A 14,455-nucleotide genomic window follows, 5' to 3' on the forward strand; every position below is an offset into this window, starting at 1 on the left:
AAGACATACCTTACATCAGGCCTGGCCAAACTGTGTATCTCCAGCTGTTGTTAAACTACACATCCCAGCATGCTTTGCCACAGTTTTGGTATTATTAAATGCTATAACTGTGGCACGGCATGCTGGGATGTGTCGTTTCACAAGCCACGGTTTGGCTAGGCCTGAATGATGTAAACTATAGAGGAGATAAAGGACTTTTATTAGCGGTGCAGGTAAGTTATCTGTGCATAGTGCATAAATGGGAAGAGGATGCATCTCATCTACTTTATTTCAGGTGCCAGAATTGCCAGCAAAGTCGGCCACAACCAGCGTATCTTTGTGGCCGAGTTCCGTCCGGACTCTGACACCCAGTTTGTGTCAGTGGGGGTAAAACACGTGCGGTTCTGGACGTTGGCGGGAAGGGCGCTGCTTAGTAAGAAGGGCATGCTGAGTTCTATCGATGATGTGAGGATGCAGACGATGCTGGCGGTGGCTTTTGGAGCAGTGAGTACACTTTTACCAATCAGTTGCCTGATGGTCTGCATGCATTGCATGCATCATTCATTAGCTGCGCTTATTAGTGTATATAGCCTTATATATAGAAGGGGAAGGTCTGCAAAAAGTTTCATATTTCCGGACACTTCTGTCATGTGGGGCATGGATGTGCCAAGGGAACAGGAAGCCATGCGCAATTGGACATTTACCTGTTTTACTGCTGCCATATAATGCCCCTCCTATAATACTTGCAGGGAGGTATTCAGATACCTGTGTGTAAGAGCATTACTATGCTGTGATCGCCCCACTTCTGCACCGCTCGCTGTATGTGCACACTCCTTCACCACCATTGCTTTTATTCCCTTGTGCAGGGAAACCTGACATTTACAGGTACAATCAGTGGGGATGTCTGTGTGTGGAAGGACCACATACTGTCACGGATCGTGGCCAAAGCTCACAACGGACCAGTGTTTACCATGTACACTACTCTGAGGGACGGACTTATAGTTACTGGTGGCAAGGAGAGACCGTAAGTCCTGAGATGTGGATCATAGAAATCACTGCTGAAGAGCACAGCTCCTGAGTGTGTAGCTGTGGGACTGGAATTGGATGTCAGAAGCTTGGGAGGCAGTGGTCTCTCTGCATTCTGTGATAAATAACTCATCATCCCCCCATCCCCTCCATGCAGGTCCAAGGAAGGTGGCGCCGTGAAGCTTTGGGATCAGGAGCTGAAAAGATGCCGCGCCTTCCGACTGGAGACCGGTCAGACGACCGACTGTGTGAGGTCTGTGTGCAGAGGGAAGGTGAGCGCACTGTATATATCATTTTTACATTACACTGTACCACATACATACGCGCAATATGTCACTACCTCTCTCCAGCCTTAGTATGCATGCTCATGCATGGGCCCATCCCCTGCTGCCCCCCTCCAAATGCTCCCGCATGTACCCATTCCCAGCTGTACTCTCCTAATGCTCCCGCATGGGCCCATTCTCCAGCTGTCCCCTCATAATGCTCCTGCATGTGCCCATTCCCCAGCTGTCCCCACCTAATGATCCTGCATGGGCCCATTCCCCAGCTGTCCCATCCTAATGCCCCTGCATGGGCCCATTCCCAGCTGTACTCTCCTAATGCTCTGGCACGGGCCCATTCACCAGCTGTCCCCACCTAATGCTCCCGCACGGGCCTATTACCCAGCTGTTCTCTCCTAATGCTCCTGCATGGGCCCATTCCCAGCTGTACCCTCTGCTGATGCTCCCGAATGGGTTCATCCTCAGTTGTACCTTCTCGTAATGCTCCCGCATGTGCCCATTCTCCAGCTGTCCCCTTCTAATGCTCCCGCATGGGCCCATTCCCAGCTGTACTCTCCTAATGCCACCACATGGGCCCATTCCCAGCTTTCCCCTCCTAATGCTTCCGCATGGGCTCATTCCCAGCTGTACTCTCTCTCTCTTAATGGTCCCATTCCCCAGCTGCCCCCTCCTAATGCTTCCTGCATGGGCCCTTTCCCTGACTGTACTCTCTCCAAATGCTCCTGCATGGACCCATCCCCAGCTGTACTGCCCTCTGGTTGGCATAGAGCTAGCACGCAGGTGGCTTTCATGCACAGTTGATCATACCTGGGGGATAGTATAAAGCTCTGTAATACACTGGTCAGCATTGTTGTCTATAATAAATCTTACTTAGGAAAAGGATCTGAGACATGTGACATGTGCCAGTGATGGCTGTGTTATAAGTAATGATATGCAAGCTCCAACTATTATTATTATTATTATTATCAGTTTCTTATATAGCGCATACATATTACGCAGCGCTTTACAGAGAATATTTGTACATTCACATCAGTCCCTGCCCTAGTGGAGCTTACAATCTATATTCCCTACCACATGTACACGCACACACAGACATTCTAGGGTTAATTTTGTTGGAAGCCAATTAACCTATCTGTATATTTTTGGATTGTGGGAGGAAACTGGAATACCCGGAGTAAACCCATGCAAGCACGGGGAGAATATACAAACTCTGCACAGGTAGAGCCATGGTGGGGATCGAACCCATGACCTCAGTGCTGTGAGGCAGTAATGCTAACCATTGCACCATCCGTGCTGACATCCATCACCAGATGTCCTATTCTCTGCCATCTATCCTCAGGGGAAAATCCTGGTCGGAACTCGCAATGCAGAGATCATCGAGGTGGGAGAAAAGAATGCAGCCTGTAACATTCTGATTAATGGCCACATGGATGGACCCATATGGGGACTGGCGACTCACCCAACCAGAGACTTCTTTCTGTCTGCTGCAGAGGATGGGACAGTCCGATTGTGGGACATTGTAGACAAGGTAGAGACAACCCTATACACAGGGCAACCTTAGGGTCCACGCCTGGCCGTAGGTGTCCCGCGGCGGAGATACCATGCCTGGCCGTAGGTGTCCCGCGGCGGAGATTCCACGCCTGGCCGTAGGTGTCCCGCGGCGGAGATACCATGCCTGGCCGTAGGTGTCCCGCGGCGGAGATTCCACGCCTGGCCGTAGGTGTCCCGCGGCGGAGATTCCACGCCTGGCCGTAGGTGTCCTGCGGCGGAGATTCCACGCCTACCGTTGGTGTCCCGCAGCGGAGATTCCACACATGGCCATAGATGTCCTGCCCGAGAACCTCGCTTAGGGCAGGTGTATCAACCTTCAAAAAAGTGATAAAATGGAAAATAACAGCCAGCCAACCAGCTTCTAACTTTCATGTTACAGGCTGGGTTTGAAAAATAACAGGTGGGAGCTGGTTGTTTAGCATTTTTGCAGCTTAGTACATCTGGCCCTTAGTGCTATACAGAGGAAACACGTTCTGCTTCTAATTCTGCTCTTTTCCTCACAGAAGATGCTAAACAAGGTGAATTTGGGCCACGCAGCCCGTACCGTGTGCTACAGCCCTGAGGGTGACATGGTTGCCATCGGCATGAAGAATGGAGAGTTCATTATACTGCTTGTGGCCTCCTTAAAGATCTGGGGTAAGAAGAGAGACCGGCGGTCGGCGATTCAGGACATCAGGTGAGACTGTAGCAGGCCGTGTGCCCTAGATCGATGGCGGGGAATAGAGGAGTGTGCATGCTGATGCTCGTTATCTGGGCAGGTTCAGTCCGGACTCCCATTACTTGGCTGTGGGATCAAGTGAGAATGCTGTGGATTTCTATGATCTCACCCTTGGACCTTCACTCAACCGCATCAGCTACTGCAAGGACATCCCCAGCTTTGTGCTGCAGATAGACTTCTCTGCAGACAGCCGCCATGTGCAGGTACTGGTCGCTAGACTTCATGCCGGTCTTAGTGGGAGTGGGATGGATTGGGCAGGTCATGGCATAAGAATGTGCATTCACAAACCTGTGGGTTGGTGATGTATGTCATCCTCCCTATACTGGGGTATGCTGCCTGACACCGCCCGCGTTACTGCTGCGGCAGGTCCAACTATAGTGCACTGTACGAATGCATCATTATTGCCACCGTTCTATAATATACTGTCATGGTTCTGCGCAGGTCTCTACAGGGTGCTATAAGAGGCTGGTCTACGAAGTGCCTTCAGGAAAACTACTCACGGAACAAGCTGTGATTGACAGGATCACATGGGCCAGCTGGACAAGGTTAGGGTTCTTTACTGACCCACAGGACCCCACCATGTCCCCTGCTCTGTGATGTAACTAACTATCCTCCCCTCTCCTGCAGCGTGCTGGGAGACGAGGTGGTGGGAATCTGGTCTAGACACAACGAGAAGTCGGACGTGACATGTGCCTGCGTGTCGCACTCAGGGATCAGCCTGGTTACGGGCGATGACTTCGGGATGGTCAAACTCTTCGATTTCCCCTGTCCTGAAAAATTTGTAAGGAATGACTTTGTCTCTCTCTACTTAGGACGGGGGCTGGTATGTTATTCTCCAAGCAGCTTATAGTACAATGGGCACCGGTGCGAGGCACACTATAGTGCAGTCATAGTCACGCTAACTGCATGGCGCATATAACCATATGGCCAGGGACCCATGGGACTCATTAACCTTCTCCTGCCTGCTGCATCAGATGTTTGTGGTCAGTGCATGTAGGGTACTGGTATTCTCTGCTACATGTCGGCAGATGGTGCAGGTTGGGGGTGCTTTCTCTGGTCTTGTTCTAGCGAATCAACGCCGTATGGATCGACCATGTTATGGTGGACCCACCCTTAGTCAAACCCGTCTAGTTAGACACCTAAAGATAGTCGACAGTAACAAGCGTTCGATCAACAGGTGTGTGCGCAACTGTTTTTCACAGTTTGTGGCAATGTTGACATAGGCCGACCTGGATGCTGTATAAATGCACAGTGTCCTCTCGCATGGCTCGCTGCACTTAGCACACTATTATAATCTAAAGGTGGCCATATACCTACAGATTTATTGTCCGAGCTGGCTGGTTCTATGTCCACTTGGATAGTAAAGTATGAACCAAGTCAACCTGCACTAAAAAAAAAAAGTGAAAAACTTACATCAACCATATGATTATCGACCACACTCCCATGGACCTAACACTTGCGTCTGACTTTTATTACTGTCTAACTAGATGCATTTGACTAAGCGTGGTTGATCAGATACATTTTATATAACCCACGTCTTATAATAATGAATATCCCATTAGGATTGGAATGTGTAGGGCAGGCATTCCCAACCACAGCCCTCAAGGCACACCAACAGTGCAGGTTTTAGTGATATCCAGGCTTCAGCACAGATGGTTTAATCAGAATCACTCAGGTACTAATTAAGTCACCTGTGCTCAAGCCTGGATATAACTAAAACCTGCACTGTTGGTGTGCCTTGAGGACCGTGGTTGGGAAAGCCTGGTGTAGGGTATCCAGACTTTAGGTCTACACAATAATGGTCGACATGAGTTTTTTTTTTTTACATTTGAGCTTTTTCACACTTTTCCATCCACATGGGCTGCGATTGTGAACACAGTAATGTGCATGGAGCATGCAGACTAGGGGGCAATGCCATGAATGTATGGTTCATGTACTACAAGATATAAAAATATAACCTCATATGTCAACCAATTCATGTTGACCTTTTGCTTTTGTTAACAATTTAGGGTCAAACATCGACTCAATAACCAAATCCCTACCTTCTAGCAGGGGAACACAGACACCCGAGTAACTTCTCTATGATTTCACAGGCAAAACACAAGCGGTTTCTGGGCCATTCGGCGCACCTGACCAACATCCGCTTCACCAGCGCAGATCGCTATGTGGTCAGTGCAGGGGGCGATGACTGCAGGTAAGACCCCTAAATGTGTCCAACCTCACAGCTGCAATTATATACACATTACATTACAGTGCAAGATTTATGTGTTACCTGGTAAATCTCTTTCTTCGAGGACATCAGGGGCCACAGGCTTTACAATGGGTAGTGGAGTGGGAGAGAGCACCAGCACCCTAGAGGTTAAACTTCAACTGCCTCCCAGGCAGCCGGGCTCCTCCCCTCCTCTACTTTGCCTCCAGGCCAAGGAAGTCCGTTTTTTAACAAGCCAAGGCAGGAGACAAGAGAGAAGGAAGAGAAGCACCACACAACACATTCTGAACACAAGTTAGTACCCTCAACAGAGGAACAATATAGCATAATCGTAACTTAACCGTAACGAAAGTAAAGCAGGCGTGGCAGGGAGGGATCTCTGTGGCCCCTGACGTCCTCGAAGAAAGAGATTTAACAGGTAAGACATAAATCTCGGTATCTTCTGAGGCAGATGTCAGGGGCCACAGGGATAACAGTGGGACGTCCTAAAGCAGTCACCTAAGGGTGGGACACGCCTGGGCCGCAGCTAGTACACTCAGGCCAAACGCGTAGAAGCGTAAGAAAGTATGAGGAGTCTACCAAGTCGCCACCTTGAAAAGTTGCTCTGCTGTTGCACCACCACTAACAGCCCAAGATGCACCCACAGACCTCGTGGAATGAGCCCAGACCCCCGTTGGAACCGGGAGGGAGGCGCCCAAGTAAGCTTGCTTGATAACAAACCTCAGCCATGGGCAATAGTCTGCTTTGTAGCAGGCCAACCTGAAATCCATTGAGGACAAAAAGAGAGTTAGATTTCCTAAGGGTTTTTGTGCGACGCACATAGATGCCCAAAGCACGTACCACATCCAAAAAACGCTGCTCAGGAGAAGCATCCGGCCTACGAAAGGTTGGGACCACTACTGTATCTCCTTATTAACATGAAACTTGGACACAACCTTGGGGAGGTGTGAAGGTACGGTTCAAAGAACTGCCCTATCAGGATGAAAAACCAGGAGAGGAGACTGACAAGACAGAGCAGACAAATTAGACACCCTTCTGGCCAAAGCAATGGCCAACAGAAAAAAACGTTTTCCATGTAAGCCAGGATAGATTTACTGTTCGCAAGGGTTCAAAAGGGGGGGCCTGGAGGGACTTGAGAACCAGGGAAAGATCCCATGGAGCTACCGGTGGAACAAATGGAGGTTGGATGCGCAAGACCCCCTGCAAAAAAGTGCAGACATCCTGCAACAACGCCAACCTCCTGCAAAATAGAATAGACAAAGCCGACACCTGGACCTTCAATGTAGACAGTCGGAGGCCAACCTCTAAACCAGGCATGTCCAACGTTGGCCCTCCAAATGTTTTGAAACTACACATCCCAGCATGCTTTGCAATAGTTTTAGCATTCTCTAATAGCAAAACTGTGGTAAAGCATGCTGGGATGTGTAGTTTCACAACATCTGGAGGGCCAATGTTGGACATGCCTGCTCTAAACCCTTTTGCAGAAAGGACAGAATCCGAGGCAAATGTCTTTGGATTAAACTGACAGGAACGACTCCAGGAAAAGTAAGCCCGCCAGATGCGATAAGCACCAGCCGAAGAAGGCCTACGAGCCCTGAGCATAGTCTAAATTACCCGTGAATTAAAAACCTTAACTTTTAACAAGGAGGTCTCAACAGCCACCCCGTCAAAGACAACCGCTGCAGATCGGGATGGAGGCACAGACCTTGTGTAAGCAGATCCGGCCACAGAGGTAGATGGATTGGAGGGGCCACTGACAGGGCCTGAAGATCCAAGAACCAGATCCTCCGGGGCCAATGCGGGGCCACCAGAATCAACGTGCCCCCTTCCGCCTTCAACTTGCGAAGAACTCTGAGGAGTGAGAAGGGGGGAAAAGCATACATGAGAGCGAACGGCCACAGGGCCGACAGAGCATCTACCAAGCAAGCGCCTGGATCTCGAGACCTGGACCTGTACAGGGTGACTTGGTGATTGTGGCGTGACGCCATCAAATCCACCTCCGGTCTACCAACATCTGGAACGCTTTCGGATGGAGGGGACATTCGCCAGCATCCAGTCCGACAACTCAAAAAGTCTGCTTCCCAATTGAGGACACCCGGAATGAAGATTGCCGACAATGCGGGGATCTTGTTCTTTGCCAAATTGAAGATACAGAAGGCCTTCGCCATGGCCAGCCGACTTTAACTGCCACCCTGGTGGTTGATATAAGCCACCGTCGTCGCATTGTCCGACTGGACCTGCACTGGGCAACCTTGAAGCCAAGGCTCTGCCTTGCGGAGAGCCAGTTAGACTGCCCTCAGTTCACGAACGTTGATGGACAGTAGGGATTCCTGTGGAGTCCAAAGCCCCTGAAAGGATTTCTGACATATGACCGCTCCCCAACCTCGGAGACTGGCATCTGTGGTGAGGAGAGTCCACCTGTGAATCCAAAATGGCCTCCCCTCTATGAGGTTATGATCTAGAAGCCACCAGGACATGGAGTTCCGTGCTGCCGGAGGCAAGGCAATCAGGTGTGATCGTATATTGGAGTACGACCCGACCATTTCTTGAGAATTTCCCGTTGTAGGGGGCGAGAGTGGAACTGTGCGTACTCTGCCATGTCGAAGGGCGACACCATGGAGCCCAGGACCCTCATGCAGGCATGGATTGAGACACACCTGAGTGAGAGAAGATGCTGAACACGGGACTGCAGAGCCTTGCGGCGTACCTCCGGCAAGTAAATCCGCTGATGGGCGGTCTCCAACAGAGCCCCTAGGTCTGGGGTAGCCAACTCCAGTCCTCAAGAGCTACCAACAGTTAATGTTTTCCAGATCTCCTCACAGAATCACAAATGAAGTAATTAGCTCCACCTGTGGATCTTTGAAAATGTTTCAGCTAGTAATGAGTGCACCTTTGCAGCAGCTAGGTTGTCTGGAAAATGTGAACTGTTGGTAGCTCTCGAGGACCGTAGTTGGCTACCATTGCCCTATGGATTGAACCATGGATTGAGTAGGAATCATGGATGACTTGGGCCAGTTGATAACCCAGCCGTGGCGTTCCAGGACTGCTACGACCTTGGACAAGTGTGCCTGGAGAACCAGAGGAGACTGTGCCCGGATCAACAGATCGTCCAGGTATGGAAGAATCCGGACACCCTGGTTGTGAAGAGTACTGCTCAACACTGCCATGACCTTCGTAAACACCCGGGAAGCCTTGGCAAGGCCGAAAGGTAGTACCACATAGTCCCCTGGTTGTAGAAATTTGTTGAGCCTCTTCAGGGTTCGCAAATACTCGCTATAGCGAGTATTTTACCCACTTTGGAGCACCAGGGACTCATTTTTTATGAATAGCTGGGTCCCCTGGGACCCAGCCATTTTGGTGTGCACGCCATGTTAATATGTGTCACAAGGGCGGAAAGATCTGTTTCCCCCTCGTGGAGAAGACACAGCGTGACTTACGGCCACTTCACACATCTGATGAGCGCGGAAATGAAAGGGTCCCTGTCACCACAGAGTCATAGGCAGCAGTGCACGGAAGCCGTGTAAGCTGGCTCCTGTACTGTGCCTCAACAACACCCGGCTGGAGCCAACACCAGAAGCAGCTGCTCAGCAGGGGAACAGAGCTGCGGCTGGTGTGAGGACGGAGCACGAGGAACTGAAACCAGCATTGGGGGCCAGAACCAGGGAGGTGTGACAGTGAGGACGGAGCAGACCCGAGCAGGAAGTAGAGGTAAGAGGGGTGCGTGGTCCATTTAGCAGGCTGCTTGGCTGTGTCATGTAAGGGGATCTATTGCTAGCAGGACTCGGGCTGCAGACTTCCCTCCTTTCCTACCTCGCAGTGCTGCTTTCTTGTGTGTCACTGTCACCTCCTCCAGGCTCTGAGTGCTGGCTGTTATTGGCCCACTTGTCCCCTCCTCCCCTCACTGCACGGGTGGCAGAGAGGCTGCAGCTCACCAATTAACTCTTAACAGGGAGAGCTGCCTGTAGTAGAGGAGCCTATAGACTCTGCTGGGATTTCACTAACCCTATCCCTCCTGTTCCTGCTGCCATTACTTTTACAATCCTGATTGGTGCAGCACAGGTGTCCCTATTCCTTTCTAGTATATGTTAATCTTGCTTTATGCGAGTAGGCAAATTGACAATTGATCCCCCCCCCCCCCCCAACCCACAGTTTTGGGGTGCCAAAATCTATGTTTGCTTACCAAAAAAAAAAAAGTAGGCTCAGTCTGGCCCTTGGCTCAGGGTATGCGCCATATGGAAGAGAGGAGGAGGCTTCTGTATGTGCCATGTTGGGGAAGGGGAGAGGAGGCTTTATTCCGTTGGGACCCAGAAAAGGTCAAGTAGGACCCTGATTTTTGTAAGTGAGGGGTCCCAGGGACCCATCATTTTGGGGGGTTTTCGCGATCACTGCTCTTTAGATTTAGAATGGGGTGGAAAGACCCATTGGGCTTCCGCACGAAAAGACTGGCGTAAAAACCTCTGCCTTGTTGCGACACCAGAACGCTTTAGCTATGACGTCTGCCGACAGTAGTTTTTGTATGGCCTGCTCCAGGGCTATGCGCTTTTCCAAGTCCTTGGGAGAACTTTTTGAAAAGAATGAGCTTGGCGGTCGACGGCGAAAAGTTAGGGAATAGCCTTTTGAGACCACATCTTGTACTCACGTATGGGTCGTGGATTCTAGCCACACGTCCGAAAACCGTAGCAGGCGACCCCCCACCCTGAGATCCCCCAGGTGGTGCGCCACCCCGTCATGCCTCGGGCTTGTGGTCAGGTCGTCTGGTGGCCCAGGCACGTTTTCCCTTGGCTTTAGAGGACTTTGCAGGCTGGGGCTGAGCCTTTGTGAATGACTGCCCCCTACCCCTGCCCTGAAAACAAAAGGACTGGAACGTCGGTCGGGGACGTGGAGTAGGAGTGGATGGCAGGAAAGCCGCCTTTGAGGCAGCCACCGTGGCCACGATTTTGTCCAACTCTGATCCAAACAAGAGGTCCTGGTGGAGGAGGGTGGAATGAATCCCTCTGACCCGGGCCTTATGGCTTTTACCCTTTAAAGAGATTGTAACAATTAACACAATATACGACTGGCAGTGATCGTGTCACTGGCACTGGGCTCTGCAAAGCACTAAGGCCGGCAGGAGCATAAATTACTGTAACCTGGTATCCTTGAAGGAGAGGTACAGGGGGGAATTGCCCAGATAGCCCAGCCATGAAGAGATGGAACTGCAGAATGGCAGGAAGCTCTCTGTGTCCCTCTTGTACGTGCAGCAGGCAGGCAGAGACCAGGGCAGGAAATGCACGTTGGTATATCCTAGCTCCTGTCTCTGGGGGAGGGGCTGTGTGAGGAGAGGCTCCCTCCCCCTAATAGCAAATGGCCGCGTGGGATATGACTCCTGCAGCACCGGTAAAATGCCCCGCATACCAACGCCAAATTCAGTCTCCCTGGTGGTGCAGCGGGGGCTGCTCAGCTGCTATAACATGCACGCGCACTCCCATTAAAAGTGAAGTTTAGGCTGCTTAAAGCAGCCCCTTTCTAAAATGAGTGTTGGATCCTGCCAGCACAACTAAAACTGAAAGTAGCTAGCCTAGGAGGCGGGGTAGGAGGGGGAGGAGCCAGGGCTGTCTGAGCAGCCAGAAGTTTTTAACCTTTCTGGTGCTGGAATTGTTCGTGACCTCACTCTCTACCCACTGTTATCCCTGTGGCCCCTGACATTTGCTGCAGAAGAAAAGAACGATTTTGGTGGGCGATGTCAAAAAGTTAAGGAGTAGCCTCGAGAGACCACCTCCTGAACCCAAGCATCTGTGGTGGATTGTAGCCAGATGGCCGAAAACCCTAACAGACGACCGCCCACCTTGGGATCTCCCAGGTGGGAGCCTACCCAGTCATGCGGAGGGCTTGTCCGCAGGCTTGGGGTTAAGGCGTCTGGCGGCCCAGGGACACCTGCCTCTAGGATGGGAGGATCTGCCCCCTGGGAGGACCTGGAGGAGAAGGCCTGTTCCCTGCCGCAGCCCTGGAAACAAAAAGGACTGGAAAGCTACCCGGGGCCGTGGAGCAGGTGTGGATGGTAGGAAGGTAGTTTTAGAAGCCGCCACCGTAGCAACCATTTTATCCAGTTCTGGACCGAATAAGAGGGACCCCTCGAAGGGAAGAGCCTCCAAAGCATTTTTAGAGTCTGGGTCAGCTTTCCAGGAACGCAGCCATAAGGGATCTGCAAGCGGCCACTGCAGAAGCGGATTCCCTGGAGGAGAAAGTGGCGGAATCAAGAGCTGCCTCGCCTAAGTAGAGAGCAGCCTGATGCATCAACTCTATAGTAGGCAGCAGAGTTTCTGCTGGCGCCCCCTCAGTCGCCCCCTCCGCCAGGATAACAGTCCATTTAGTTAGGGCCATAGCCACCCAGGCTGATGCCAGAGCAGGCCTGCCTGCTGCCCCAGCCGTGGTGTAAATAAGCTTCAGGAAGTTTTCCAACTTCCGGTCCGCTTGGTCTTTAAGGGACGCTGTAGGAATAGGCAACAGAGAGGAATTTTACCAGTTTTGTCACATGAGCGTCTACCCTGGAGGCCGTTTTCCAGGGTACTATCCTCCTAGTGGAGAGGGTAGAGGGAGGAAAAGTGTTTGTGAATGACTCCTTAATGGCCTTGTTAAGGTTATCCGATTTGGGAAACAAGACCAAAGTACGCTTAATTGAAGGACCTCCTTTACCGCTGTAACCAGAGCCGGCACATCGAGACGAGACTGGGGTCCTATCTGTCCGGTGTCCCCCTCGTCAATTAAGTCATCTAAGGCCTCCTCTAAATTATCCTCATCCTGATCCTCCTCCTCTGTGTCAGTGTCCTGCAGAAGGAGGGGCCTGGCTGCCGTGGGTTTTTTGACTAAAGCCCTCCCCGTGGGCATCCAATGCTGGGGGGCTACACCCACTGAATAGGAGGACGGCACGGGCTGCTGTGGAAGCACAGCTGAGACTTAATCCACTAGCTGCGCCATCATCTGTACAAATGATGAGGCCCAAGCAGGCTCCTGAGGGGAGGCCGTATTGTAGCAGCTTGCACATAAGCCGTCTTGTACGTAGGCCTGGGGGGATAGGCCCGCATTACAAGCTGTGCATGACAAATGCTGGGGCCTCCACACTCTTGGACTTGCCCCTGTTGAACATAATTATAGAAATACAGGAGGGCTATAAAAGGTACAATGTAACACCAAATAAACTAGCAAGCAGCTAAAGGGTTAATAAGGTACACAGAATACAGCAACCATACAAGGCAAGAGGGAATGGCACTAGGCTACTGCAGCAGCTATGGCTGGCTGGAGAACAAAAAACTGTAACCTGAGTCCCACAGGAGAGGTACAAGGGGGGACATGGCCAAGCTTCCTGGCAGGAAAGGAGTGGAACCCCGGGTGGCTAGGAGCTTCTCAGTGTCCCTCCTTACGTGCAGCCAGGCAGACAGGAAGGGATGTCAGTGGCAGGAACTCTCTGTGCTGAGCACAGTTCCCTGCCTACTGTCCCCAGGGGAGGGGCTGATGTGGGGGGAGCCACCTCCCCTGCTAGCAAAAGGCCCCTGGGGAAAATGTCTACATGCAGCGCTGGTAAAATGGCGGGGATCCAGCGCTCGCCGGGCAACCCCGCATAGTGTTGCTGCTGCCCACAATCTAGGATCCCTGGTGGTCCAGCTGGATGGGCGGCGGACCGGCCAACCGCTTGCTAGCTCAGCTGGCGGTCCCCCCCCACGGCAGATACAGCCACTAGAGCCCCTCACCAGCGGGCAGCGCGTTACTCACTGTGCCCAGCACTTGTGGTCCCCGGCGTCAGGTGGCGGCCTATGGCCCGGGGGCCGCTGCAGGTCCCCACTCGGGGGTGGCGATGGAGCGCCACACCCGGGTGTTGGAGCCATTACAGTTCAGGAGAAGTACAGGGGAAATATGCATTGCTGCATCAGGCACACACAACCCAAGGCCTAGGTATAGGATAGTGTAACAGAAGGGGAAGCACACGAGGGGAATGTAAATTACAGTTTTGGTCTATTTTCCAGCATTTGGGAGTAAACTGCACATTATCATTGGCTTCCATACATTACCAGCTATTAATTCTAACCAAACTGCTAGTTGTATGAGAGTTTTGTTAGTATACAGTATGTCCTACTTATGTTCTGTAATATACAGGCCACCCCCGAGCTCCATCAATGCATCGAACCTCCTTGGCAGGACAGGAGATTCTGCTACTCACCCATAAGCAGACAGAGAGAACGAGAGCCTCCCATATAGACCATTGTCACAGACACATTTGTGAGAGGACTTCTGCTCACAGAGTTACTAATCGCGGGATTATTAGACTGATTTGACTTCAATATGGAACATGTCAGCGGTTCATGACCAGCCAACCTCTTGCTCCGGTTCCTATGATGTGTCAGTGAGAGGACATCCTCCACTGGGGTTGCTGGTTCCCACCTGGGACACAGGGGCCAGCCTTTGAGCATGGAGGGACTTCTTGGTTTTGGGAGCTAGTTTTGAGATCTTTCTGGGGTCTTTGTTAGACTAGAGCTCAGGCAGTTCTTTTGGGGAAGAAAGTGGGAGGAGCTTGAACTTTTTGGAGGTATATTTGAAAGTACCCAAATGTCTGCTATAGTACCCTATTGGTAGGAAGTATAAAAATGCTATTTTTTCACAGTCCAAACCACTAAAGTACACAACCTGGAAACAGAGCATCTAATAAAAAAACATTTATAT

General features: G+C 51.4%; 1 protein-coding gene across 3 annotated transcripts in view; it reads left to right on the forward strand.

The window, feature by feature from the left end:
- The window catches only part of EML5 (EMAP like 5), a 114,404-nt gene that overhangs the window by 98,801 nt on the left and 1,148 nt on the right, over nucleotides 1–14,455 (forward strand). Inside the window, exons 34-42 of one of the 3 annotated variants that reach the window (XM_083166513.1) lie at nucleotides 275–483; nucleotides 846–1,003; nucleotides 1,163–1,277; nucleotides 2,626–2,814; nucleotides 3,344–3,513; nucleotides 3,596–3,758; nucleotides 3,997–4,100; nucleotides 4,183–4,336; nucleotides 5,649–5,749. In XM_083166513.1, the coding sequence (XP_083022639.1) occupies nucleotides 275–483; nucleotides 846–1,003; nucleotides 1,163–1,277; nucleotides 2,626–2,814; nucleotides 3,344–3,513; nucleotides 3,596–3,758; nucleotides 3,997–4,100; nucleotides 4,183–4,336; nucleotides 5,649–5,749 (1,363 nt within the window). Of the gene's footprint in view, nucleotides 1–274; nucleotides 484–845; nucleotides 1,004–1,162; nucleotides 1,278–2,625; nucleotides 2,815–3,340; nucleotides 3,514–3,595; nucleotides 3,759–3,996; nucleotides 4,101–4,182; nucleotides 4,337–5,648; nucleotides 5,750–14,455 lie in introns of those variants that run through there. The other 2 variants (XM_083166512.1, XM_083166514.1) reach the window with 2 other exon arrangements.

The sequence above is a fragment of the Crinia signifera genome, chromosome 12 (assembly GCF_055691185.1).
Source record: "Crinia signifera chromosome 12, ASM5569118v1, whole genome shotgun sequence".
Classification (NCBI taxonomy): domain Eukaryota; kingdom Metazoa; phylum Chordata; class Amphibia; order Anura; family Myobatrachidae; genus Crinia; species Crinia signifera.